We start from the raw sequence: 24,961 nt of genomic DNA on the forward strand, positions 1-24,961 counted from the left end.
GAGGCACAGGCTGCCCCCTGCTGGAAATACAGAGGAGAGGCAGGACCTGGCATTTCTCCTGGAGAGACAAGCTTCTCAAACTGTGTGCCCCAGGCCTAGGTTGGGGGTGGCAGAGGGCGGGGCATGATGGAGAAGGGGGCGCGGCTCTGGGCGTGTCCACATTTGTTCCTCACACCTGCCCCAGGACAAAGGGGAAGGTTGGGGGACACAGGTGATGCAGGGGGCAGGGGTCCTGGAGGAGACAGTGGGCACACCAAGGCCAGGCGGGAGGGGCCTTCCTCCTCCCCCTCCCCCCCTTCCTCCTCCCCCTCCCCCTCCACATCCTCTGCCTCTGCATTTCTTTGCTGTCTTGGATTGTCTCTCCAGCCATGACTCAGGGCGCAGGGAAGTCACACGCCAAGCCCCGTGGGTCTAAAAGTCTGCGGGCAGGGGAGCAAGGGAGCCCAGCATCCGAGGGTCCCCCTCGGTTCCCTCACGGCATCCCCGGGAACCACGTGACTGCTGGCCTGGGGACCGAGGCCCACACAGGGTGAGCTCCTGACACCCAGGCAGGGTAGGAGGCGGGAGTGGAGGCCAGGTGCCCACCAGGCCTGCCCCGCCCTTCTGACCCGGATGGAGGGACCAAGGCGGCCGCGGGGCTCGTGCCGCACAGAGAAGGCCCACACAGAGGGGATGTGGGTTTTTAATTCTTTTTATTGAAGAAAAGAAAAGGAGAGAAAAAATAGATTCCCCACCCCTGCTTCTTCCCGGAGTGGGCTTCTAGTCCTGCCCCTGGGGTCAGCACAGGTGGGAGAGAGGGCTCTCCACCTGGGTCTGGGGAGGGGCCCCGGGCCCTGGAAAGGTGAGGGGGGGGGGCTGGCTGCTTCCCGAGGGGTAGGGGTGTCTAAAAAATGGTGCCAGGCCAGCTGGGCCAAGCAGGCTGGTCCTCTGCCGCGGCAGCTCAGGCAGGTGTCCTGGGGACGCTGGCCGCACCCGCCCCGCCACTGTCCGCGGCCGCCCGCCCGCCCGCCCGCCGGCGCCGGGCTCGAGGAGGGCAGAGTCTGAGGCACCTTCCGGCCTCTGGAGCCCTGTGCCCACCCGGGGCCGCCGGGGCCTCCTGTCCCCTCCGGCTCTGGTCCCAGCGCCACGGGCCTCCGCCCGGCCCGCCGTCCGAGCGCCCTGAGGCCGGGGCGCGGGCCTGGCCCGCAGCCCGGGAGCGTGTCTGTGCCCGTCCTGCGGCGGGAGCGGGCGGAGCAGGATGTCCTCCTCGGGGCCCGGTGCGTGGCCGCCGCCCACCCGCTCAGACCTCGGTCTGGAGGTCGATGATGTCCTGGCCCACCAGCGGGATCGTGGCGCCCGACTTCTCCCACTCGACGCTCCGCAGCTCCAGCGGTGAGGGCGCCAGCGGCTCCAGCTCCTTCTTCACCCACGCGGGCGTCCCGTGGGCCTTCCGAAGGCTCTCCCAGGGCCGCTTGTTCGGTGTCTGCTGCTTTTCCGGCTGCTGGCCGGCGGGCGGGGAGGGCGGCAGGGGCCGAGAGGGAGGCCACGGGGCAGGAGCGGAGGCGGGGAGGAGAGAACGCACACGGGAATCAAACAGAGAGGAAGGGACCTGAGCGGGCGGAGAGGCGGGCTGCAGGCCCCCCCCCCCCCCCCCCGGGGCCGCGCGGGGGGGGGGCGCTTCCCCCCCCCCCGGGGGGCCCCCCGCCCCGCCCCCCCCCCCCGGCCGTTGCCTTCCTTGGCAAAAGCCCCCCCCCCCCCCCCCCCCGTGCACCGCCCCGTGCACCCCTCCGGACGGGGCTGGGCGTGGGGTGGGTCCCCGGGAAGGCCGGTGTGCGGGGCTCTGGCGAGGGCTGCGTCGGGCCGGTCTTCGGGAAAAGTTGAAGCGAGGGGAAGGAGCGCGTAGGGACTTCAACCAAGGGCTCTCCCTCTGCCGGCCCCGCCCCAGGGCCCCGCCCCACCACCCCGCCCGCAGCCCCAAGGCCCCGCCCCGTCCCCCAGACCTTGCTCTCTGGGCCCAGCACCTCCTTGTCCTTCTCCGCGTGCTGCAGCTTCCGGTTCAGGTCCTGGAACATGTCCTGGTGCCGCTTCCGGGTGTGCATGATTTTCTGCGGGGCGGGAGGGGCCGGGCATCCTGAGCCTGGAAAGGAGCCGCCCTGCCTGGCCGGGCTCCTCCCCCCCAGCCCCTCCCTGCCCCTGGTTGGACTCCAGCTGCCTGTCCCCACCCCCCCCCCCACCCCGCTCCCGGGGCTCCGGGTGTTTGGGGAAGGGGACACCAGGAGGTGGGACCCACCTCAAAGTCCAGTTCTGCATACCGCGATTTCCGCCGCTGTGGGGGGAAGGGGGTTGTGCGCATTTGCAAGCAGTGGCCCCAAACCTCCCAGACCACAAGTCCAGGCCTCTCCTCGCCTGAGACGGGGGGGAGACTGGGGACCCCCTCACCCCATGGCTACTCTCGGGTTCTCCACCAAGCTGGGGAACATGCCTCTGACTGCCCTATAGTTGGCAGCGCCCAGGCCGCTTGTAGGCCCCGCCCCTGCCCGGGGACAGCGGGGGGGGGCCCACCCCGAGGGCTCTGGGGGAAGAGGGTGGGCAGAGGGGGCGCCCTCTGAGCCAAGGGGAATAGAAGCCCAAGGCCCCAGACAGCAGTGACAGTCACACGACCGCCTGGGGCTCTGGTATTGCAGCTCCAGAATGGGGGTAAGCCTGCAGATGCTTTTCATCACGTTCTGTCCCAGACTGTCCCCAGGGCCATCTCCCGCTTCGAGAGACAGAGGACAAGGGTGAGGCAGAGGGCAGGGGTCCTGGAGGAGACTGTGGGCACACCAAGGCCAGACGGAAGAGCAGGGCAATGCCTCCACATTCTCTGCCCCTGCCTTTCTTCACCGTCTTAGATTGTCCTCCGGCACTGGCCAGTGACGAGGAGACGAGAACTGGACGCAGGGCGGGTGGCACGGCTGGGGGACCACAGAGAACCGGGGCCTGGGGCTGCTTCACCAGAGGCAGTGAGCCAGGAGGTGGGGGCGTGGCCCGGGGAGGGCGGGGGTCCCTGGGGGTGCTAGGCAACGCTCCCCCCCCCAACGCACTCTGAGCCCCATGCCGGACAGGCTGAGTGTGGTCACTTCCAGGCTTCAGGCTGACCTAAGGAGGGACTTGCTGCCGTGACCGCCTGACCACGGAATGGGCTAGACTGCAGCCAGCCCAAGTCCAGCTGGGTGGGCCCCGTTGCAATGGCACAGGCCACCGGCCCCCCCGTTGCCAGGGCCCAGCAGGGCCAGGGGCAGCGTGGCCGGAGAACAGGGTGAGGGCAGGCCCTGCCAGGAACCAGCTCTCCGGCGTAGGCCTGTCCCCACTCTTGCCAGGGGACCCCTTCTGGCAGGAGTGAGGCCAGGATGCCGGCCTCCAGCCTTCCCAGGCCTGGCCTGCCTAACGCCGGCTGCAGCCCAAACCAGCAGCGCCCACAGCACCCCTGCCCCCCCACCCCCACCCCCCCCCCCGGGACCCTTGGGCTGCCCTCACCTCCAGGGAGCTCACGGACAAGGTGGAGACATTCTCGTTCCTGGTCCCGGTCCCCGAGCTGGGCCCTGGGTGGGCGGCGGGCTCCCCGGGCTCCCCCAGGCTGGGGGGCGCTGGCTCCAGGGTGGGCGGCGGGGGTGGTGGGGGCGGGGGCGGTGGGGGCTGGGCGGGGGGTGCCTCCGGGGGCCCACCCCCTGGGGGCTGGCGGGAGGGTGGGCTGCGGGCGGGGAGGCCCGTGTCAGGTGCCATGTTGAGGTGGATGAGGCGGGTCTGGGGCATCTGATCGATGTGGATGCTGTGCTTGGGCTCCTCCTGGGGCTTGGGCCGCAGCGTGGCTGTGGCCGTTGGCAGGATTACGTAGCTGGTGTCCAGGGCCTTCTCCTGGGCCCGGCTCAGCTCCGAGTCCAGCTTCTTGAAGATGTCCCCGTCCCCGGCAAAGGAGGACTTGGGCGCCCTGTCCTTCTTGAGGGTCAGTGAGTGGTTGGGGAAGTCGGGCAGGGGGCCGCCCGGGCAGCGGGGCGAGCCATGCAGGTGCAGTTTGGACACGTTGGCCGGCAGGCTGTTGAAGTTGGCGGGGGCCGCCTTGGCGTGGGCCAGCTTCGGCTTCTCCTCCTCGGGCAGCGACGGCCGCTTGAGCGCGCCCGTGATCGTGGCCGTGCGGCAGGCGGCGATGTCCTTGTTCAGCACTGTGGGGACAGGTGAGGGGGTCAGCGCGGCCTCGGGGATGCCTCGGACGGTCTCGGTCCGGCGCGCCCCTGACTTGTGTTTGGTGCTGCTGCGGCTGGGAGTCCTCGGCCTCTTCAAGCCAGGCCGGAACACGGGGTGCTCCTGTCTGCCCCCGCGGACAAGAGGACAAATGGCCGCCACCCACACACAGCCCCTCCCAGCGGCCGAGCGGGCCCCCGTCGGCCCTGGGGCCAGCCGGCACTTCTCCCAAGTTCAGGGACGCACTCCTCATCGCTCCTGCGGCGCGGGGCCCTGCACGCCTCGCCCGCTTCTGTTCAGCTGCAGTGGGTGCGGGCAGGCCACCACGACCTCCGACCCGGGCTCCAGCTTGCCCACCACCTGCCTTGCTCTTACCCGTCAATCCAGCCTCACTGGCCCATGGAGAGCCCGAAGCGGCCAGGCCCACTCGGGGCCCGTCCACGGGAAGCCCGCTGTGAGCGAGGAGCGCTTTCCCTGCTGGCTGGCGGGCACCCAGCCACACCCTCGTCCAGCCCCCAAACGCCCACAGCTCCTGTCAGCGGCTTCCTGTGCCACCCCACCGGCACCCGCCCTCCGAGCGGACGGTCACTCGCCAGTCCCCGGTACTCTCCCTCCTCTCTGGCAGAGCTTCCCCGGCCCCTTCTCTTCTCCGGCCTCCGGACGCCGACCCCCTGCACCCATGTCTGCAACCGTCCCCCGCTCCAGGTCGACCAACAGGGGACCTGCCGTCTCGCCCGCCGAACCTGTGCCCCTCCGGGGTCCCCCCTGCAGAGGTCGCCCCGTCCACCTCACAGCGGGCCGTCGCCCGGACAGAGCTGGGCACCTCTCCTGCAGAAATCCGGCTGCGGGTCCCCTGCGTGCTCGGCCCCAAATCCAGACTCCTTCTAGGCCCCCAGCCCCCCAGCCCGTGTGCCCACCTCGCCCTGTGTTTGTGACACCAGCCCCCCTCCCCCCCGCCGCCCTCCGCCACGCCTCCGGTCGCTAGCTGCCTGAGAGATCAAGGGCCAGGCTGCACCATCTTACCGACGAGGAAGAAGTGGGGGCCTCAGAGGCCAGTACCACCCAAAGGGGGCTGGGCCCGAGCCTCCAAAAGCCCTCAAGTCTTGGGGTTACCTCTCAGGGAGGCTGCCTAGACTGCATGAGACCAAGGTGGGAAGTGAAAGACCATTCTGTCCAGTTCCCACTCAGCCCAACCAGAGGTTACCTCCTCCAGGAAGCTCTCCCGGGGGGCACCGGGCCGCAGCTGACACTCCCAATCTGGGGCTGTCTCGACCCCCGCCCCCATGGCTATCTCTGGAGAAGACGCTCCTCAAAAGTATCTGACAGACCAAGGCAGTGCGACCGGATGCTTCTCCACCGCTCTGAATGGCATTGCCTGTCACTGCCGGGACGCCCGGCTCTCAGAACGACGACGTTAAAGCGGTTTCCTTTCATTGGGCAGCCGATTCCCCTTTTCCCCTTGCTTCCAGGAAACTCAGCATTACTCTAGGGCCCAGGGTTGGCTCCTCTGCCCTGCTTTCCTCCTGCTCCCACTGATGTCCCCCCAGAAGGCCCGGCCAACCCTCCGCCATGGCTGGGTGGAAGATGAAGACGCGAGGACAACACAGAACGCGGGCCCTGGAGGGACGCAGGCAGGGGTGGGTGACGAGGTGGGTGACAGGTGGAAGCGGGGTGGCTCCAGTGTCTCAAGGCTGGTGCAGCCTCCCCGCCCCTACAGAGAGAGCGGAGACCGAAGACCAGAAGTGTCGGAGGTGGTGGGGGGCGGGGGGCACAGGGCTTCTTGTTCAGGAGCTCGGCGGGGAGCGGACAGGGCCAGGCCCAGGGCAGCGGGCCCCAGGGGTTCGCTCCAGTGCTAAGAATTCCGCCAGCACCGCATCAGCCTGGTGAGCCCAAGCTCCCGGACAGCTTTCTGGCAGTTTCTTCTGCCCTCGACCCACAGGCCCTGCCTGCTGCAGCCTCAGGGCAGTGGGTGGGGAGGCGCAGAAGTGGCTGTGCCGCCAAGGTTGGGGCGGGCCAGGCCCCGTGTCTGCCTGTACAGACCAGGCCTCCCGGCAGCGGCCCCTCCATCTGGGCGGATGTGACCCAGCCTCACGGCACGGGCTGTGGCGGGCAGCGGTGGGATGAGGGCAGACGGATGGACAGACAGACGCACACACAGAGAAAAGAAAAAGAAGCAAGTGGCCCGGGCGAGGGCCACCTGTCGCTCTCACCTGGCAGGCGCTCACCTGATCTACAGGCCAGATCCACGTCCTTCTCGAAGTCGGTCTGCAAGACAGAGGCGGGGCGGGGTGAGGCCCCGGGCCGAGCGGGAGCCGCACCTCGAGGGGTGTGCGTGTGCGCACGCGCGTGCCCGCCACGGAGCGCCAGGAGGGTTACAGCTCACGGCCGGGGGCTCCGGTGCTCAGAGAACCCCCGACGGGCGGCCCCGCCCCTGCGTACTCCGTGTGCACGCGCGCGTGCGTGCGTGCGCGCGCGCGCCTGCCAGGGCGTTTGTGGATGAGCTGGGAAGGCCGGTCCCACTGCGGCTCAATCGTGCTCCTGTTCCCCCCGGCTCTGTCTCCCCCGGCCCCCGGCCCCTGGGACTCCAGCACAAAGACCCCTCTGCCAGGGCCTCATGTCCCTTCCGGGGGCAGGGCACGCAAAGGGTGTCACGCCAGAGCCCCCGGGGCCGCCGCCTGCTGATGTGCAGGGCGTGGGGGGCCCGCCCCCGTCACCTGCGTGGTCCTCCCCACAGCCCCGGGGATGAGGAAACAGAGGCCAGCCGACCAGAGAGGTGGAACGGGTTCAGGCACAGATGTCCGGTGCCAGGGTGAGGCCAGCTGTCCCCTGAGCGGTGGCTGAGATCCCCGCTGCGGCACCTGCCCCACCCCAGCCCAGGAGCTCGGTGGACTGGGAAACCCGGCTCGGGCCACCCCAGGCTGTGGCGTGGCCTTCTCCAGGGGCCGTAGGGCTGGGTCCTAATCCCAAACCTGGAGGCTCCTTCTCTGCAAACCAGAGGTCGGGTCGGTGGGAAGACTACAGAATCTGAGGGGAGAAGTGGGGCCCGGAGCGGTATCGGGGGCCCCTGCCCACGACCGTGAGGGCACAAGCCTCCTCCCGGTGCTGGCCGCTGGCATCTGCTGAGGTCCCCGCTGCGAGCCTCACAGCCGCCACGAGGAGGCTCGGCACCCCGAGGACTGAGTGAGCAGCTCCCGGCTGCCAGGCTCACTGCATACCGGGGGGCACCCAGCGGGCGGCAGGCGGCGAGTGACAGCGTGGAGAATTCACCCAGGGCGCTGCCAGGACCTGAACAGGAGGCCTGATGGCACGGGTGGGGGCGGGGGTCAGGGAGGGCTCCCTGGAGGTGACGTCTTAGCAGACACCCGTGAGGTGGGCAGGCGGGGTGGGCAGTACCTGGACCCGAACGGCACGTGTGATGCCGGAGGGCCTGCATGGACCCGGCTGGGGACAAGGCCACGCAGGGTGGAGGGTGAGTGGACAGGCCAGGGCTGGTCCGCCCGATGGAGGCTGAGTGAGCCACGTCCCACCCCGGCTGAGCCGGAGGACAACGAAGGGGGCACGGGAGGTGCAGAGATGGGGGCGCCGCAGCTGAGGCGAGGGCACTGTGGCACCGGGGGTGGGCACGGGCCGGTGGCAGCCTCGCCCAGACGCATCATCTGGGCCTTGCCCGTCCCCAGACCCCGGACCAGGGATTTCACCTTGGTGAGCCCCAGTCTCCCCAGTGTTGGACTGGGCTCGGAGCTCTTCCTCAGGGGCCGCTGGAGCCCAGAGCAGCTCCGAGCAGGGCGAGGAGACACCGCCGGGGGCACCGCGCGCTGAGCCCTACCATGAGCTGGGCATGGCCGTTCTGGAAGGAGCCCCCCGAGTCCCCGTTGCCCTCCTCCTGGCGGTCCACCACGCGACACTTCACGGCGTCCTGGACCTGGCGAGAGAGAGCCGAGCGGTCAGCGGCAGCCCTAGACCGCTCGCCCGGCAGGGTGGCGGGAAGGCAAGGGCGAGGACCGCGGGGCGGCCCCTCCGTGAGGGCGGCCTGCGTGCCGGGGCCCCGCCTCCCTTCCCGTCTCTGAGATTCTCTCCGTGCCCTTTGGGGCATGGAAATTCCAAACTCAGAGAGTTCCAGGCCTGCTGAGGACGCGCTGCAGCCCTCCGGGCCGGAGTGTGTCCGTGAGATCCGGCCGTCAGGCTGAGGAGGGGCCTGGAGTCCACACCCTGTGCCGAGTGACCACGGCCTCCGCTGCCCCCACTGCCCTGGAGGCGCTCCGCCCGGGCTCCACGAGGGCCCTGGGACAGCGCGTCTGTGGTGGCGGCGGGTCCCAAGCTGCGTCACTAACAGCACGCTCCACTGAAGGGGATCTCACCCATTATGGCCATGGACTCTTCAGAAGGGCGGGGACGGCGGCTCTGGGCCAGAGGCCACCCAGGCATCCGGCACAGAGCGCTAGAGGAGACCTGCTTCTGCAGGGAGGTGCTGGTCCGTGAGCGTGAGGAGCAAAGGCCGCACCTTCACCCGCGGCTGGGGCAGCAGCCAGCAGAGCCCCCCTCGGGGAGCGGACGCTGTGGGGCCATGATGCGCAAAGGGAGTAAGTGAAGGCACGGGAACAGTGAAAGCACAGAGGGCTTCCTGGAGGAGGTATCTGGAGTGGGGTGGGCAGCTCTGGGAGGAGGGGGCGCTGAGGCTGGGGCTCCTGGCTCCCAGACCCAGCACAGACCCGCGGACCTGCCCCCACTCACTCCAGGTGCTGAGCCCAGGGCGCCCGACGCTCCACGGCTGATCGGAGGTGGTGCTGGGGTCTCGCCGGCCTCAGGGCCACTGCCTGGGCCTCCCCTGGCAGGTGCACCTTCCTTCCATCCTTGTGACTCACTGAGCCACCTAGCAGACATCTCTAAGCACCTACTGTGCGCCCAGCGCAGGCAGGCCACGGGCCAGGAGACAGCAGATGGGAAAGCAATGTCTCCGTTGGCACAGAGAGCAGATGTTCTCCCAGAGAGCCTCATGGCCCCTCCTCCAGGAAGGCCATCCGGCCAGCCTCATCCCCTCTGCTGCCCTCAGGAGACTCAGACGACCACGTTGCTCATCCACCTGCCAAATGTTCCACGCCCTCCCCACAGAGGCCCGACTTTCCCCTGGTGGCAGGGTCCCTGTAGCATGGGCCCTGCAGGTGGGACCCAGGAGGTCACAGAGAGCTTATGGGGAAGTCCAACCATCCTAGGAAATCATGCGTCTTCAGGGGTGCCTGACTGTCCCCCAGAGCAGGCCCCTGAGGCAGACATCCCTGCTCTCCACCCTGGCAGCCTGTGCCGGGTCCCTGGAGAACCTCCTATTTGGGTCAGGTGGGCCTGCAGAACGCGCCTTCTGTTTTCCAGTTTCCACCTTCTCTTGTTTGCAGGACACAGCCTCTGTTTTATCCGGTTACTGAGCTTCTCCGCTTCTGTTCTCATGCTTTGAATTCCCACAAGCTCCCTTTCTGTTCCTTTTTGGTAGCCTGCTGTTCTTGTTTCACAGAAGCCGGGCAGCTGAGCGCCAAGGGCATGAGCTTAGAGCCTGGTCAGTGACATGTGCTCACACCCCACCGAGGCAACCACCCCTGTGCTGGCCTTGGGCCACCCCATCCATAGAAGATGGAGTAACTAGCAGTGAGAATTGGTAGCACGGATCAGTCAGGCCAGAGCCAGGCATGCGTGGCTGCCAGGCTGGGGGCGTGAGCGCTCTCTCCGAGGACGTCGCCTCTGGACTGTGGAACGGCTTCTTCCTGGGCTGTCTCTGGGGCCCGCGGCTGCCTGGATCTGAGACTCGTCCAGCACAGGCTCCCCTCGGGTCCTCAGGATTGCAGAGTGGACACGCGGGACCGGCCAGACGTGGACGTGTGGTGGAGACTGTGGCGGCGGCTGGCCAACAGGGCTGTTCCAACATCAGAAGCTTCGGGTCTTTGCCATCCGGTCTTTCCCTGTGGTCGGAGCCCCTGGAGGGGGGTGCTCACCTCTCTCCCAGGCGGTCTGAGGCTGGGGGCCCCAGCTGTCAGGGTGACCAAGGGCCAGCACACAGGCTTACGCACCCCTGTCTCGCCAGGGCACCCCAGGGTGCCCCCAGACCAGGGCCCCAGAGCCCCACCCGGGGCGGTGGAGCTGCATGTGGGGGAGGTGGGGTGGGGGCTGCGCTGCCAGCCCGGGGCGGGGGCGTCCAGGCTGCTACCTAAGCGGACAACCAGTCATCCACCGCAGACCTTCCCTGGGCATCCAGGGCCCCTGCAGCGCCACTTCTGGAAGCTCTCTGGGCTCAGTGCGCCGGGCCCGCCCCACCGCCGGCTGTAGACCCGGCTTCCTCAGGCGGGCTGAGTTCCTGACCCCCGTCCTTCTCCCCGAACTCCCAGGCTTCACTGCGAAGCCCTTCTCCCGCTTTCTTTGCAATCTGCGCTTTAAAATCGCTTTGCCATCTTTCTAGGAGGTTCTAGGAAGGGGAGGTAATTCTGCGTGTCTGCCCACCCGCTCCGGCCCCTTCAGCGTCTGTGGACATCCTGGCTTCCTCTGGCCTCATGAGGGCACCTCTTCCGCCCACGTCCGGACGCACGTTCTCCGCGTGTCTGCCTTCCCGACGCGAGAGCGCGTCACCGGAGCTGTGGCCACCGGGCAGGTGGCCGTTGGGAGAGTTTGGTGAAAGCCTCCTCCTGCTCCCTCTGGAGAGGCCCAGAGACACCGGGCCAGGGGTCTCCGCCGTCGTGAAAGCTGCTGACGTTTCCGGTGGCTCTTGGTCCCACCGAGCCCAGGAGGACAGGACCCCTCCGGTCTGAGCCGGCGAGGGGCGCAGGGGCGCTTCCAGGAGGGGGCCTTACGCAGACGACGGCCCTCGGCCGCCCCAGCTGTGCCGCGCATCCCTGCCTTATGGAGCGAGCGGGGGTCCCGAAGCCGCGCCCCGCGCCCCCCGCCCCTCCCGCAGGCCGCGCACCTCTCGGCGCAGGATGCAGTGCACCATCACTATGACGAAGCCCTCCAGCGAGTCGAAGACGGCGAACAGGATCTGGAAGAGGGCGGAGCGACGGTCGGTGACGGCGAGCACGGCCGACATCCAGGTCAGCGCCAGCAGCGGCAGCACCACGCAGGAGCTCCACAGCGACGCCCTGCGGACAGCGCAGCGGGGGGCCGCGTCAGGGCTGCCCCGGCCGCCCTCCCGACAGGGGGCGCGTTCCTGGGGGGTCCCGCTCGGCGCCCCTCTCCCGGGGCTCTCCACCCGCTCCGGTCCTGGTCCTTGAGGAGGCCCGGGCCCTCCTGGGGAGCAGAGTTCTGCCCGGCAACCCGCCCGGAGTCCAAGGGCTCCCAGAGACTCGGGAGGGTGGTCTGCGGGGGTGGGGGCTGGGCAGTGGTGAGAGAGGAACTCTCTGGAAGACCCGGGTTCCTAACTGTCCAGTAGGCCACAGGAGGGGAGGTGCACTGGAGGCAGGAGCTGGGGGGCTACAGGGTGGCCACTGGGGGGCGGTGTTTGGCCAGGCCTCTGAGCTCTGGACAGAGAGAAAGAGAACAAGAGAACTACTCCAGGAGGAGATGACAGACAGACAGGGCCACACAGGGGTGGGGGTGGGGACAGAGACGAGAACAGAGACCCACAGGCACCTCATCGTCTCGGCAGGCCCCGCTCCGCTGGTGCCCCCAGGAGCCCCCCACGGCGGCACTGCCCTCTGCAGCCTGGCACCTCCTGGTACCACTATGGGCCACGCTGTGGCCGCTCTGAGCCTGTCGCGTCTTCCGAACGGCGCAGTCACTCTTTCGTAGCCTCGGGGCCTGTCGTGAGGGCACCAGCAGTGGGGCTGGCTCGAATCCGTGTCTGGGAATTGTGCCCGACCCCACCCTCACCACTGTTACAACTTCCGGGGCTCTGCCCCCATGGGCAGGTGACTGCCTTGCAGGAGCTCCAAGGAGCCTCTGGGGCCATGGTCATTCCCACCAGGGGTGGGGGCTGGGGTCCAGGCCACCCGCTCCCCTCCTTACAGGACACCCTCATCAAAAAGATGAGGCAGGTGCAGGTGGGGCAGGAGAAGTGCAGGGGCCGCAGGAGTGAGGGGCATGAGGAGGGGAGACAGGGGTGAGGGGGCACGAGGAGGGGAGGCAGGGGTGAGGGGCACGAGGAGGGGCTGCAGGGGTGAGGGGGCACGAGGAGGGGAGGCAGGGGTGAGGGGCACGAGGAGGGGCCGCAGGGGTGAGGGGCACGAGGACCATCAGGCAGGGGCCAGGGCCACCAGGAAGCAGCTGGGGGCACGGGGGCTGTTGGGAGAGAGGCTGGGAGGACCTGGGGTCGGGGCTGGACCTTGCTCACCGGGCGGGGGCAGGAGCTCTCCCCAGAGGTGCACCCTCTCTGCCCTGCGGTGGGGAGCCTGCCACAGGCCCTGCCCGAGCCATCGTCCTCCTCTCTCCAGACCCGTCTGGGTGGCCTGCACAGAGGACAGGCCTGTCCCCTCCCTGTCTTCTTCCTCCTCCTTTCCCCTCCCCCTCCTCCCCCTCCCTGCTCCAGGACCCAGGTCCCCATGGCAGCCCCAGCCGCAGCCCCATTTCTTCTCCAGGACAGCCCCCCGGCGAGCTGCCCAGTGGCTCGAGCCCGAGCCAGGAATCACCCCGAAGCCCCCACGCTTCTCTCCTGACCACTGCGTGGGCTTCAGACCTAGACCTCACAGACCCGCCTCCCCTCCCCTCCCAGGGTGGGGGACCTGCCGATCCCCGGCCCCCCTCCACCCCCGGGTGCTGAGGCCCCCAGCCGCGGTGCCCGTGCCCACGAGGGGTGCTCTGCCTGCACGAGGGGCACAACCTGAAAAAGTGGGCCCTGCAGGACTGTGCACACACTGCCCGGCTGTCCTTTTCCCTTCCCGGCTCTGAACCTCTGTGTCTCCACCGTGGCCGGCAGGGCTCCCTCGTCTCTCTCCTCCCTCCCAAAGCGGACCCTCTCTGGCCACCTTCGGAGCAGGAAGGCAGGGCAGAGCCCCTGGGGCGGGCAGAGGGGCAGTCTCATCCTGCTGTGAGCCATCTTCCCTCGGGCCAGAGCCCTGACATCTACAGCCCGAGGTGGCTGGCAGATGGCCCGGGCTTGGGGACCTGCCTTAGTGGCATCCCCGCAGCCCCGAGTTCTGCCGGGGCCGCGAGGAGGAGCCCATGCGGGCCCGGGTGCGATCAGTGGGCAGGAGAGGGGCTGGCGGGGAGGCCCGCGGGCAGTGCTACCGTCTGACCCTTCAGAAGGTCAGATGCCCCTGATGCGGAGGAGGGGCGTGAGCCTGGCTCAGGGTGGGCCGGGCCACTGACCGGAACCTGCTGCGTGACCTAGCAGGGAATGTCCCCCAGGGCTCTTGTGACAGGCCCAGGATGGCACCCTCCACCCCGAAGAGACTGGCGTGTGAAGCAAACAGCGCGTATTCCCGGAGCCTCGTCCCTGCCTGGGCCTCCCAACTTGGTTTCTGCCTCAACGGATCCGTCCCGACCTGAACCCGGGTCCCCCCACGGCCAGGAGTGCCCCGCACACTCCCCCGTGCTCGCTCACGGGACATTCCCCCACCCCCCGCACCCACCCACTCACGCACACGTGCGCTTACAACACGCAGCGCACAACCCAGACCCCGGCACAGCCACACGCCGATGGCAGGCCGGTGCACAGTGTTCTGACGCTGACCCGGCCCCATCCCGTCCCTGGCCGCACGGAGGAGGGGAGCCTGGCGAAGGGCCGGGTGGGGAGGATCCCCAGAGTGGATGGCAGAGGTGACAGAAAAAGCTTAAAACAGCAAAATGTGACTCAGAGAGCAGAGCCGGGGGCGGGGGGCACTGGCGAGGAGAGGCACTAACATGGCGTTACTGGCGGCTTCGGAGGCGGCGTCGGCCGCAGAGGGGACTCCCCACTCGGCACGTTTGAGGGCGCGCCCAAGGGGGGCCCCGGGCGGCCGACTGCAAGTGAAATGCAAAGGCCGAGACGAGAGCAGACACTGTTTTCACGGAACCGGGGCGGGGCAAAGCAGGCACACGGACCAGAGCAGTCCTGCCTGAGCCTTCCTAGGCTGGCCAGGGTCCCAGGAGTGGGCTGGGGGTCGGGGGACCGGGTCCCGGGTCCCGGGAGTGGGCTGGCTTGTCAGGGGGAGGGGGAACCGGATCCCAGAAATGGGCTGGTGGTGGGGGGGGGGACCCGGTCCCAGGAGTGGGCTGGCTAGTGGTGGGGGACCGGGTCCTGGAGGGGAATGGTGGGGGGGGGCCCAGTCCGGGAGGGGCTGGGGGTGTGGGGGGACCGGGTCTGGCGGGTGGTGGGGTGGGCTGAGTCCAGGGTTGGGGTTGGGAGGCTGGCGGGGGGACTGGTTCTGAAGGGTTGTGGGGGGGACCAGGTCTGGGAGGTGGTTAAGGGTGGGGGGAGGGCACCAGGTCTGAGTGGGGGGTGGGGACCGGGGGGGGGGGGGGGGGCTGGGGGGGGGGACTGGGTCTGAGTCGGGTGTGGGATGGGCCCGGATGGCTCCGAGGGGAAGGAGGGTTGCCACAGGAAGTGGGTGCAGACTGGGTCCTGGGGTCAGAGGGTTTGGGATCCACGAGATAGATAACACAGGGTCCTGGGGGACGGCAGGGCCGGTCCTCGTACACGCCCGTGTTAAGCATAGGTTGAAACGATGTGCCCACGTTCGCACGAAGAACTCCCGGAGTGAGGCCACGGCCACTTCCCTCCGGTCCCCCGTATCTGCTCGGACCGTGCACTACCCCAGGCGGCTGCCCCAGCCGGGGAGCACGTGCTGCACCGGACCCCCACCAGTCAGCTACCTGGGCGGCACCCTCCCACAGGCCCTGTGTGTGCGCAGGTGTGCGTGCGTACGCGTGCGTGTGCACACGAGTGTGTGAGCGTGGGGAGGACTCCTGCTGCGGGGGGGAGGTCTCCGCGCAGCCGTGCGGGCACAGCCGGGAGTGCGTCTGCGCCAGGGCACCGGCTGCACGCCCAGGAAGGGGCCCCAGGAGGCAGGTAGCCCCACGGACAGACGCCCTGGGCTCTGGCGGCTCAAACCCGCGGCTCAAACCCGCTCTCCCCGCCACTCGCCCCACTTGGCTGCAGGGAACGGAGCGGAACGAGGGAGCCCGCCCAGGGGCGACTGCAGAAGCCGGGAGCCGAGTCAGCGCCGCGCACCCATTGCTGCAGTGCTCCGACGGGTGTGCGGCCCTCGGCCGGCCAGGGATGCGCGTGGGGGACGGTGTGTCCTGAGGGCGGGCGGGGTGGGGCGTGCCAATCCCCACTTCCAGGGGATGAGGCCCAGGGAATGGGGGACCCAGACTCCCAGCCACCACGGGCACTCCGGGCTCGTCGTCCACTTCCCCTAAAGCAGCGTTAGCGGCTTTCTAACCAGGACCAGAGAGAATGGTTTCCTGAAGCTTCTGTTCACTAGGGTTAGCAGGAGGAGCAGGAAGGGGAGGAGGGAGACAGAGACAGAGACAGAGACGGACGACTGGCACGGAGGGAGGGGAGTAGGCACCGGCGAGGGCAGAGGGATGCGCAGAGCGGCAGGCAGAGGTGAGGTGCGGAGGGCTCAGAGGGCTGGGGCAGGATGGAGTGAGGGGGTCAGTCTCAGCCAGTAGCTGCCCCCATCCGTGACCTCAGGGCTCCCATCCCCTGGGGGGCGGCCAGGGCACACTCGGGACCAGCCTCCTGCAGAGCCATGTGCCCTGTGGCCAGACGCTGCCCTCTGGGCTCCGGCTCCCCAAGTAGGAGGAGCATCCTACCTGTCCCCTCCTCCCGTCGCTGAAGCCACCATGAGGATGGGCAGGTTGTATCCTCGCTCGGGGTCACCCAACCCCAGGGTAGGGAAGCGGGGGGCCAGGTGCACCCTTCCACCGTCCCTGTGGTCCCCGCGGGGGTAAGGTCTCCAAAAACAAGGGGCTTCACTGTTTCTGAGGACTAGACGGAGAAACTGAGGCACAGGGCAGGGCAGGGGCTGGCCGTGAGCCTTGCACAGGCCCCTTAGCCTCCTTGGTCCACCTGCTCTAGGGCCCGGGGGCAGCGGGTGGGCTCTGGGTCTTTGACTCAAGGCGGGTGAGGCGCCCGGGGCCAGCCCTACCCTGCCCGCTCCTTCAGCTTCTTGTCCGTGATGCCGTCTTTGGACACGAGCTTGTTGAACACGAGGATCCCGATGACCATGTTCACCTGCAGAGAGGAGCAGGGCGTGGGGGCGGGGCTCCAGGGGAGAGAGCGCCACCCAGCAGGCTCGCCAGCCCCGCCGGCCTGGCCACCTCCCCCCGGAGCAGCCGTCAGGTGGGGTTCTCCCACCACAGGGCTCCACCCAGGGCGAGGTGCTGCTGTTCAAGTCCCCCACGTGACCCTCCCACGTGACCTGCTCCCCAAGGATTTGGGAGCCCTGCCGGCAGGGGTGGACATGAGAAGGGGCCGGGCTGACCCAGCTGGGGCTCAGAGGGTGACGTGCGGGGCTCCCTCCAGAGGCTGGACCCCGGGCTGGCCTGCACTGGGCAGCCCGGAGGCCCATCTGCTGTCCCCACTGCGGTGGGCAGCGTTTGCCGAGCTGGGATGCCATCTGTCCAGAGGTCGCAGGTCAGGGATCAGGCTGGCTCTACACACAGGGTGCCTGCCCTGCTCAGACCACAGAAGGGACCTCGTGTGATCCAGCCGCCATCATGCTTGGGGGTACCCCCCGCCCCCCCCCCCCCCCCCCCCCCCCCCCCCCCCCCCGCTCCTTGGATTCCTCCCACAACAGGGAGCTCAACCCTCGCTAGGGCCCAACCGGAGGGCCGTCTCGGGGACATCCTCCCCGTGCTGGGGCCACACTGCTCCTGCGCTGCCATGGTACCCTTCCTGACCCCCTCCCGCCAGCCACCCGCACCCTACGAAGTGCTTCCTACTGTTATCGTCGCGTGAGCTACCGCCTACGCGAAAGAGAAGCTGTCCCCAGGGTGCACCCGTCGGCCCAGCCACGACCCTGGAGACCTTGGGGGGAGGGGTCCCTTCTCCTGGGTGGGGAGGCTCCCAGCTCATTTCTGTGCTCCCCTGAAGGCCCTCCCCTTGGCTCCCACACAGCTGCCTGACAGCTGCGAGGACTGGCCCCAGACTGCTCGGATCTGGATATGGGGCGCCCCGACGCCCCGCAGCCCCTCGATCTGAGCGCTCATGACTCCACACACAGCAGCGGCCAGGCCCTGCCTTTCATCCCCGTCTGAACGGAAAGTTCCCGGGCTCCGGCACCGGGGCTGGAGGCATGTTTCCCGGGTGACCTCGTTTTCTGACAAGGCCAGGGGCAGAAGGGGCAGGACAGCCGCCGCCACCACCCTGCCTGTAGCGGGCTCTGTGCTGTCTCTACCTGTGTGTCCCCGTGTCACTGAAGGGGCCCTGGGCTGGGGTCCAGCCGTGCCCTCCGGACGCACCCTGGGAGGGGGCGTGGGGGATGGGGGCTCCTGCCTCCACCAGCTGAGCCTCCCATCCGTCCCGGGTCGCCTGTTTGTAAAACGGCGAGCCGGCCTGGCCTCTGAAGAGCGGCATTGACATGCACAGCACGCAGCCCTCTCCCTTCAAGGAATAAAGGCGCCGGGACCCTCAGGCTAGGCCCGCTGCCCACCGCCTCCACCCTCACACGCGGGGCCTCCCCCGGGCCTGTGCCCAGGTGCCCCCACCAAGGCGGTGTGGCCCTGCGTGGAGAGGGCTGGGCTCGGGCAGGGCGGGCGGAGGCCCCCAGCCGTGCCCAGCTCCCCCTGCTCAGCCCTAACTTGGGGACAATAACCCTGTGTGCCACATGGCATGGTTTCACATCCGTCCCCAAAGGAGTGTGGGAAGTAGGGGCGAGGGAAGCACCTCCTTCTCGAGAGGGTGACAGCTGGTGGCAGCAAGGGACAGGCCCCTGGCCCCCCAGCCTCAGGCTCTGCCGGCTCCTCTGCTCCTCACCCAGGCCTAGCTGGCCCTCCCTGCTACCCCGTCAGCCACCTGCCCACTGTCCCCACTCGGCCAGTCGCCCACCCGGTGAACTCACACCGATCTCCTGGCAGGTACACGGCCGGTGCCCGATAATCACACATGCTGTGCTCACAGAAATAAACGGCCACTCGTGCAGCCCAGCCTCTGTACTCCTGCACCCCGAGGGCAGGGCAGGGGGACCGTGAACGCCATCCACCCCTTGGTGATCAAGGCGACCCAGAAAGGGCAACGCATACAGCCCACGGCCACCTGGGACGGCGGGGAGGGTTCAGTACCAGCACGACAGCGGCGGCCGGTCCCACGAAGGCATACAGCAGTCCCCCCTCCAGGGAGAGCCAGCAGCTGGGGAGGGAGACGGGCTGGTCAGTGGCCAGGCGTGGGCCCGGCCCCCGCCCCCCGGGAAGGCAGGTGAGACGCAGGGGAGCGGCAGAAGGAGCCGGGCGCTTAGCAAGCCCTCCTGTGTGCACGCCGCGCACTCACGCTGGCTTCCCAGCCCTCGGGGCCCCGGGCGGCACTGGCGGGCCCGGCTCACAGACGGAGAAGCGGGCGCAGGGCAGCGGCACGGCCGCTCGGACCCACACGGCACAGAGCCGGGCTGGCCAGGTAAGGGTGCCCTGACCGCCCCAGGCTGCCCCCCACTCTCCTCCTAGATCCTCTCCCCCCACCCCGCCCCGCCCCACGCCAGCCTCACACACAGACCCTTCTTCCCGACAGAATTCCAACATTCTGGGTCGGGCCCCTGGTCTGGCCCTCCACCTGCCCACTCAGCCCAGGCCCCACAGCTGGGGGCACCTGGTGCTCTGCTCACACATCTGGCCTGGTCCTGCCTCATCGCACACATGGTCGCCAGCCCCGCCACCCACGGTGGCCCACGGGAGCCCCGAGCCCAGCGAAGACACTATTCTTCTGCGCCGTGGCCTCTGCCCTGAGCATTCCACCCCATGCTGTCAGACAAACTCCTCTTCATCCTTCAGAACCCCCACTTTAATGGCCTCACCCTCCCCTGATCCACCCCTGACCCTCTCAGCGCTGGGGGCAGTGTCCATATTTACCTCCCGGCACTCACGCTACTGGGGTTTCCGGTAAACGGGTTTTCATGTCCACTGTCCCTGCTGCCCACGTGGGGCACTGCTTCAGGGCCCAGCCGTGGCCTGTTCCTCTGGGGCTCCACAGACAGCCAAGCCCATGCAGCCTGCATCAGTCCCTCCCCTTGCCTCTGGCTCCCTGTTCCTCCCCTGTGGCCTGTAGCCACAGCTCCCGGCCTTGGTTCCTCTACCCCAACCCTGGGAATCATCACACTGCTTTTAGGATAACCCCAAGCTTCCTAGCTTGGCATTCAAGGCCCCTGGACCTCGCCCAGCTGGCCCTTCAGGGCCTCCCTGACTTCATCTGCAAAATAGGCCCCCTACCACCTGCCTTGCCCTGGAGCTATGCGCCACCCCTGTCACCACAGTCATGCAGAGGTGCATACGTGGGTACAGAGGGGAAAACAGGCCACCGGAGCTGTCCGAGGTACCTAAGGAGGAGGCGCAAAGCTCCAGTGGCCCTGAGCCTCATGTTTCTCCATCCTGCTGCCCAGTCCGGGAGGAGCTGGCTGATTAGGGGAAGCAGCCCCTCGAAGAGCCCAGCCTCCAGCCCCGGGGCCCCCACCCTCTCCCAGCCTTAGGTCTCTCCTCTGTGAGACGGGCACCCAGCCAGCTGTCACCTTCTAGGGCAGTGGGAGGGTCTGGGGGAGCCGAGCGGCCTCCACCCCATCCCCACCCTGCCCCGACTCACTAGTTCATGGTGCTGTACCCTTTGGCCTTGGTGAATCCCACAGAAATGGCCACGACCAGCGCAGGGAGCCCTGGGGAAGGACCAGAAAGAAAGGGAGTCGGTCCCCCCCACCATCCGAGCCCCGTCCACCCTCTGCCTCCTTCCGGCCCCACGGGTGGGGTGAGGTGGGGCACAATGTGCCTCTGAAGCCCCTGAACGGGGGGGGTGACACCTAGCATAAGAGAAGGGGACAGGAGGTGGACGGGGATGAGGGCCTATGGAACCGTGGTCGTGACAGCCAGGTCAGCAAACGACATACAGGACACCGAATCACACTTGAATTTCAAATAAAGAAGGAAATATTTTGGGGGCACCGAGGGACTCAGTTGGTTAAGCACCTGATTCTTGATTTCAGCTCAGGTCACGATCTCACGGTTCGTGGGGTCGAGCCCCGCATCAGGCTCTGTGCCGACAGCGTGGAGCCTGCTTGGGATTCTCTCTCTCCACCCCCCCTCTCTCTGCCCTGCCCCAGTCATGTGCACGCACACTCTCTTTCTCAAAATAAATGAATAAGCGTCAAAAAATTTTCCGAAAAGAAAACACGTTTAGTACGAGCGCATCCCAAATATTGAATGGGATGTACTTTAAAAATCAGTCGTTACCTGAAATTCAAATGAACTCGGTGTCACATTTTATCTGGCAACCCTGTGGAGGCCCAGGAGGACGAGGGCAGGGCAAGGGGGGAGGGGGAGGGGCTGCAGCAGGGCAGGCCCAGGGAGGGGCAGCCCCACCGCCCACCTGCCCCGGCACCGCTCACCCCAGCCCAGGCAGAGGAAACGCTTGCGGATGAGGCGGTTCCGGAGGCGGCCGGTCACGGCCATGTAGGACTGCCAGGCCTCGGTGAGCACCCAGCAGAAGGAGGACAGGAAGAAGAAGTGGAGGAAAGCGGCCACCAGAGTGCACACCACCTGGGCGGGGCAGGCGGGCAGGTTAGGCCGGGCAGGTGCCCACTCACCTGTTCCCTGCCCGCCCCGAGTGAGGCTGACAGAAGCTCAGCGTCTGCAGCAGCAATGAGGTCAAATCCCCAGGCACGAAGCCACCGAGGGGTCCCCCGGTCCACTGCCTGTAGGAGGGCTGCTGATCGGCCAGCCGCCCCCCCCCCACCCCCCAGGAGTGCTTGTGTCACCCGGGCCACAAACTGCCGGGGACAGAGCCCCCTCTCCCTCCATCTTTCCCGACTACCCAGAGATACACCCAACGCCGGCGGGAACCCGCTCAAGGGCTCTGGGTTCAGTCCACCTGTTCAGCAGGTGGTGAACCCGACACCCAGGGAGGACAAATCACCCTCAAGCCCACATGGCACAGACAAGATCAGACGGTCTGGGCCCCAGTGGTGGGCCAGGGCCAGGGTCCTTGAACCGGCTCATCTCAGAGCGCCAGTCCGGCTGGAGACTCCAGACATCGGGTCCTGGCCAGATGACAGCTGCAGTCGGAGGAGAACGGGGCACTGTGTGTGGCCCTACGCTCTCCTCCCCGAGCTTCCTTGGGATCCTTTTGGGGGGCATCACCGTCACCCCGTCCCACCTGGGCACGCTGGGGTGTGCACGGTAGGGCAGAGGTCACCTACCTTATTGCGGGTCTGGGTCTGCCCGATGAGGATGAGGGCGTTGGAGGAGATGATGGAAAAGCAGAAGTTGATGAGGATCACAGACCGCTCTGAGCGGATGTACCTACGGGAGACAGTGTGTCAGTGCCCCACGGGGCCTCATCTTCACAGGAACTGGGGTCCTGTGGATGTACCAAGACCAGGGCACCGCCTCCTCCCTGCAGACCTTGCTGCGGCCACTGTCACCACCACCGCCCTACCCTTCCTGTCGACTGCACGCTAAAGTCCAGCATGCAGTCAGGTGCCAGGGAGGGTTGTGGGGAGACCCTGAGCGCAGTTGACCGTTCCCGCTGGGGACGGCTTATCCTTAGAGTTGCTTCCCCTTTTTGCGTCAGACCTTCTCCCTGTCACCGGATCCCTTGGACACAGATCATTTCTGGGCTCTCAGTCTCTGCCTGCTCCTGGTTTTCAACCTAGCTTTCCCCCTGTCCCACTAGCCCTTCCCACCCCGTTTGATCCCGACTCCGAGGCCAGAAGACAAAATGGTTCCGAGCGGGGGCTGCAGTGGCTTAGCTATACTCCAGCTGTGCAACACTGGGCAAGTGGCCCAACCCCTCTGTGCCTCCGTCTTTCCATCCGTGAGACTGGTGGAGGGAACGGGATCTGCTGCCCAGGACGGTGACTGAGATTCAAGGGGCAGGATACAGAAAGCATTAGCCCCCATCACTTTTTCTCCCATTTTCCAGGGCAGCCAGCCTCCCAGTGGCCTTGGGGGCTGAGATCCAGGCAGGTGGTGAGCAGAGGGTACAGGGCTGCCCCTCAGGGGCCATGATGCGGTCTGATGTGGTGTGTGACCTTGGGGGGGGTCACTTTCCAAGGGGTTGGGGTCCTGACTGTGGCTCACAGGGGCAGTGACTCAGCCAGCAGAGCTCAGAAAGGAGGCGCTTTGAAAACCTTCAGCAAAACCCTCAGAACTGCAGCAGGCAGGGACGGAGGGCGGGAGCTGTCCCAAGCCTCCTTTCCCAGAAGTCTCTGGAAACCAAGGCCTCAGGGGAGGGGCTGGCCCAGTGGGCCAAGCACGCCCACGGGGATTGGGACAGATGGTCTGAGGAGGGGCTGAGTGGGAGGAGCACTGGGTGCTGGTTAGATGCCGGGGGTTTGGTGGTTCAGTGCTCCTGCCCTAGGGGAGGGTGGGGGGGGGGTACGGGGAAACAGGCCCACCCTCCCCCGCCTACACGACACATTGATCTCTCCTTGTTGGCCTCAGGGTTCAACATCAGTTCTGCTGCCCATGGAGCCAGACACCAAGAGGCAGCTGCAGGGCTATGGGGTGGGTGACCTTGACTCATACTCCCAGTCCGAAACCTCAGTGGGGCTCACAGCAGGGCTCTGGGGGCAGGGAGGTGAGAGCTGCCCGCAGGCGCCCCCGTGCCCACACACACTCATGCTCGTCTGTGGCCCGCGCCTGCGCATACGTGTCCCTTATCCCAGGACTGGGGACGGCTAGGGACTGCTGCCTTTCCCCCCCCCTGCCTGGCAGGGGGAGCAGTCCAGGGGTCCTGTGACGAGGCCCCGCGGCCCGGGCAAAGGGAGTGAGGGGCAGAGAGGCCAGTGGAGGCTCTTGCCCTGAGACCTGACCCCGGGCTCAGAGAAGACCTCGCACGCCCGTGCGGCAGGACACAGAGTTTGGGGGCTGCGGGGTCCCAGGGCAGGGCGCTTGGCTGGGGAGTAGGCTGGCTGGCATCTGCCGGGGGGGGGGCATTCCGAGGGCAGGAGGACGCGTGGCTACCTTCTGTGTGCAGCAGCGTGGGCACAGCAGAGGGCAGGAGAAAAGGGTGACCGGTCGATCCCCGACCGACACCTGCCCCACCTCTCCAGTGCTACCCGGCATCCAGGCAGCGGCCCTCAGGGAGCCCGTGGGGACTGTCGGGGAGGGAGGGGGACAGAGGGAGGAGGGTGGTGGCAGAGGTGCGGTTGGGGTGCGGTCCATCTGTGATGGCGGTGGGCAGGGGGAGACAGGGGCGGGGTGGTGACGACAGAGGGGACGGTACCGCCGACTGGGAAGGGGGCTCTGGACCAGCCTGTCCCCGTGGCCGCCCTCCAAGAAGAAGGGACAAGACTTGACCCCGGCCGCAGGGTTCCTGGGGCCCACGGGGGCCGGCCCCCCACCCCGGCCCCTGCCCACGCTCAGGCAGCACCTCCACACGGAGACGTAGATGATGATCAGCATGAGCAGGGTGAGGGACGACACGCCACAGCCCACGATGAGCGTCACCGATGGCACGGTCCCCTTGTCCATGTTCTGAGGGTTCCAGGGCGGGAGAAAGCGGAGTGAGGGCCCGGCCTCGTGGGCGCTCTGTGGCCCTGAAGGCTGGGGGGTGGGGGTGCCAGGGTGGAGCCTTCCCTCTGCACCCCCAGCACTCCCCACCCCCCCCCCCCCCTGCTGCCCCTACCCCTGGCCTGGGCGGTCCCGTGAGGGGCTTCTCCCCTCTTGCTGGAGGCGGGGCCTTCGCTGGCGTAGGTACAGTCACCTGCTGATGAAGCCTTTGCCTACACTTCACAGACCTCCCGCCCCCACCCGATTCCAGAGGAGGCTCTCCCCGTGTCACAGGCAGGTCACAGGCCCCCCCCCCCCCCCCCCCCCCGCCCCAGACAGCTCTCCCAGCCAGCATGCCTCTGGAAGGCCAGCCGACAGCAGAACGCGGGGCTCCCTGCGCCGGCCCCTTGGCTCCCGCTGCATCCGACCGGCATCCGACTGGCACCTCCAGCCTCCACTGCCTCGAACCCCGTTCCCTCCGCCGACACCGCTGCCCCGCAGCCCCTCCAGGCGCCCCGGCTTTACGCTCTTCCCTCGACGTCCCTTCTGCTCTGCCAGGTCCATGTGTTTCACCTACCGTGCTTGGCCCGCTGATCTGCACCCCCACCCCTGCCCTGGCCTGGCCCCCACAGCTCTTCTCCAAGTGGTAGCCAGAGAATTTTGTAAAATGCCATTAGAGGCCACGTCCCTGCCCCGCTCAGAATGCCCCCTGCCCCGCTGGAAGTGCTCCCTGCCTTGCTCACAGTGCTCCCCTGCCCCGCTGGAAGTGCTCCCTGCCCCACTTAGAGTGCTCTCCTGTCGTGCTCACAGTGCTCCCTGCCCCGCTCATAGTGCTCCCCTGCCCTGCTCACAGGGCTCCCTACCCCCCTTGGAGTGCCCCCTGCCCCACTCAGAATGCTCCCCTGCCCTGCTCAGAGTGCTCCCCTGCCCAGCTCACAGCGCTCCGTGCCCCGCTCAGACTGCTCCCCTGCCCCACTCAGAGTGCTCCCCTGCACTGCTTACAGCACTCTGTGCCCCACTTGGAGTGCCCCCTGCCCCCCTCAGAATGCTCCCTGCCCCCCTCAGAATGCTTCCCTCCCCCACTCAGAGTGCTCCCCTGCCCTGATCACAGTGCTCCCTGCCCCACTCAGAGTACCCCCTGCCCCGCTCAGAGTGCTCCCCTGCCCCGCTCAGAGTGCTCCCC

General features: G+C 67.7%; 1 protein-coding gene across 2 annotated transcripts in view; it reads right to left on the bottom strand.

Annotated features, from left to right (window-relative positions):
* Window positions 1–675: 675 nt before the first annotated feature.
* The window catches only part of ADGRB1 (adhesion G protein-coupled receptor B1), a 65,231-nt gene continuing 40,945 nt past the window's right edge, over window positions 676–24,961 (bottom strand). Inside the window, exons 18-30 of one of the 2 annotated variants that reach the window (XM_049632854.1) lie at window positions 23,660–23,763; window positions 21,483–21,585; window positions 20,673–20,823; window positions 19,877–19,946; window positions 18,376–18,442; window positions 16,242–16,327; window positions 11,138–11,309; window positions 8,024–8,119; window positions 6,423–6,462; window positions 3,496–4,178; window positions 2,270–2,305; window positions 1,980–2,084; window positions 676–1,477 (exon numbers count right to left, since the gene is read on the bottom strand). In XM_049632854.1, the coding sequence (XP_049488811.1) occupies window positions 1,280–1,477; window positions 1,980–2,084; window positions 2,270–2,305; window positions 3,496–4,178; window positions 6,423–6,462; window positions 8,024–8,119; window positions 11,138–11,309; window positions 16,242–16,327; window positions 18,376–18,442; window positions 19,877–19,946; window positions 20,673–20,823; window positions 21,483–21,585; window positions 23,660–23,763 (1,911 nt within the window). In that variant the 3' untranslated portion in view covers window positions 676–1,279. Of the gene's footprint in view, window positions 1,478–1,979; window positions 2,085–2,269; window positions 2,306–3,495; window positions 4,179–6,407; window positions 6,463–8,023; window positions 8,120–11,137; window positions 11,310–16,241; window positions 16,328–18,375; window positions 18,443–19,876; window positions 19,947–20,672; window positions 20,824–21,482; window positions 21,586–23,659; window positions 23,764–24,961 lie in introns of both variants that reach the window. The other variant, XM_049632853.1, reaches the window with a different exon arrangement.

The sequence above is a fragment of the Panthera uncia genome, chromosome F2 (genome assembly GCF_023721935.1).
Source record: "Panthera uncia isolate 11264 chromosome F2, Puncia_PCG_1.0, whole genome shotgun sequence".
Classification (NCBI taxonomy): Eukaryota; Metazoa; Chordata; class Mammalia; order Carnivora; family Felidae; genus Panthera; species Panthera uncia.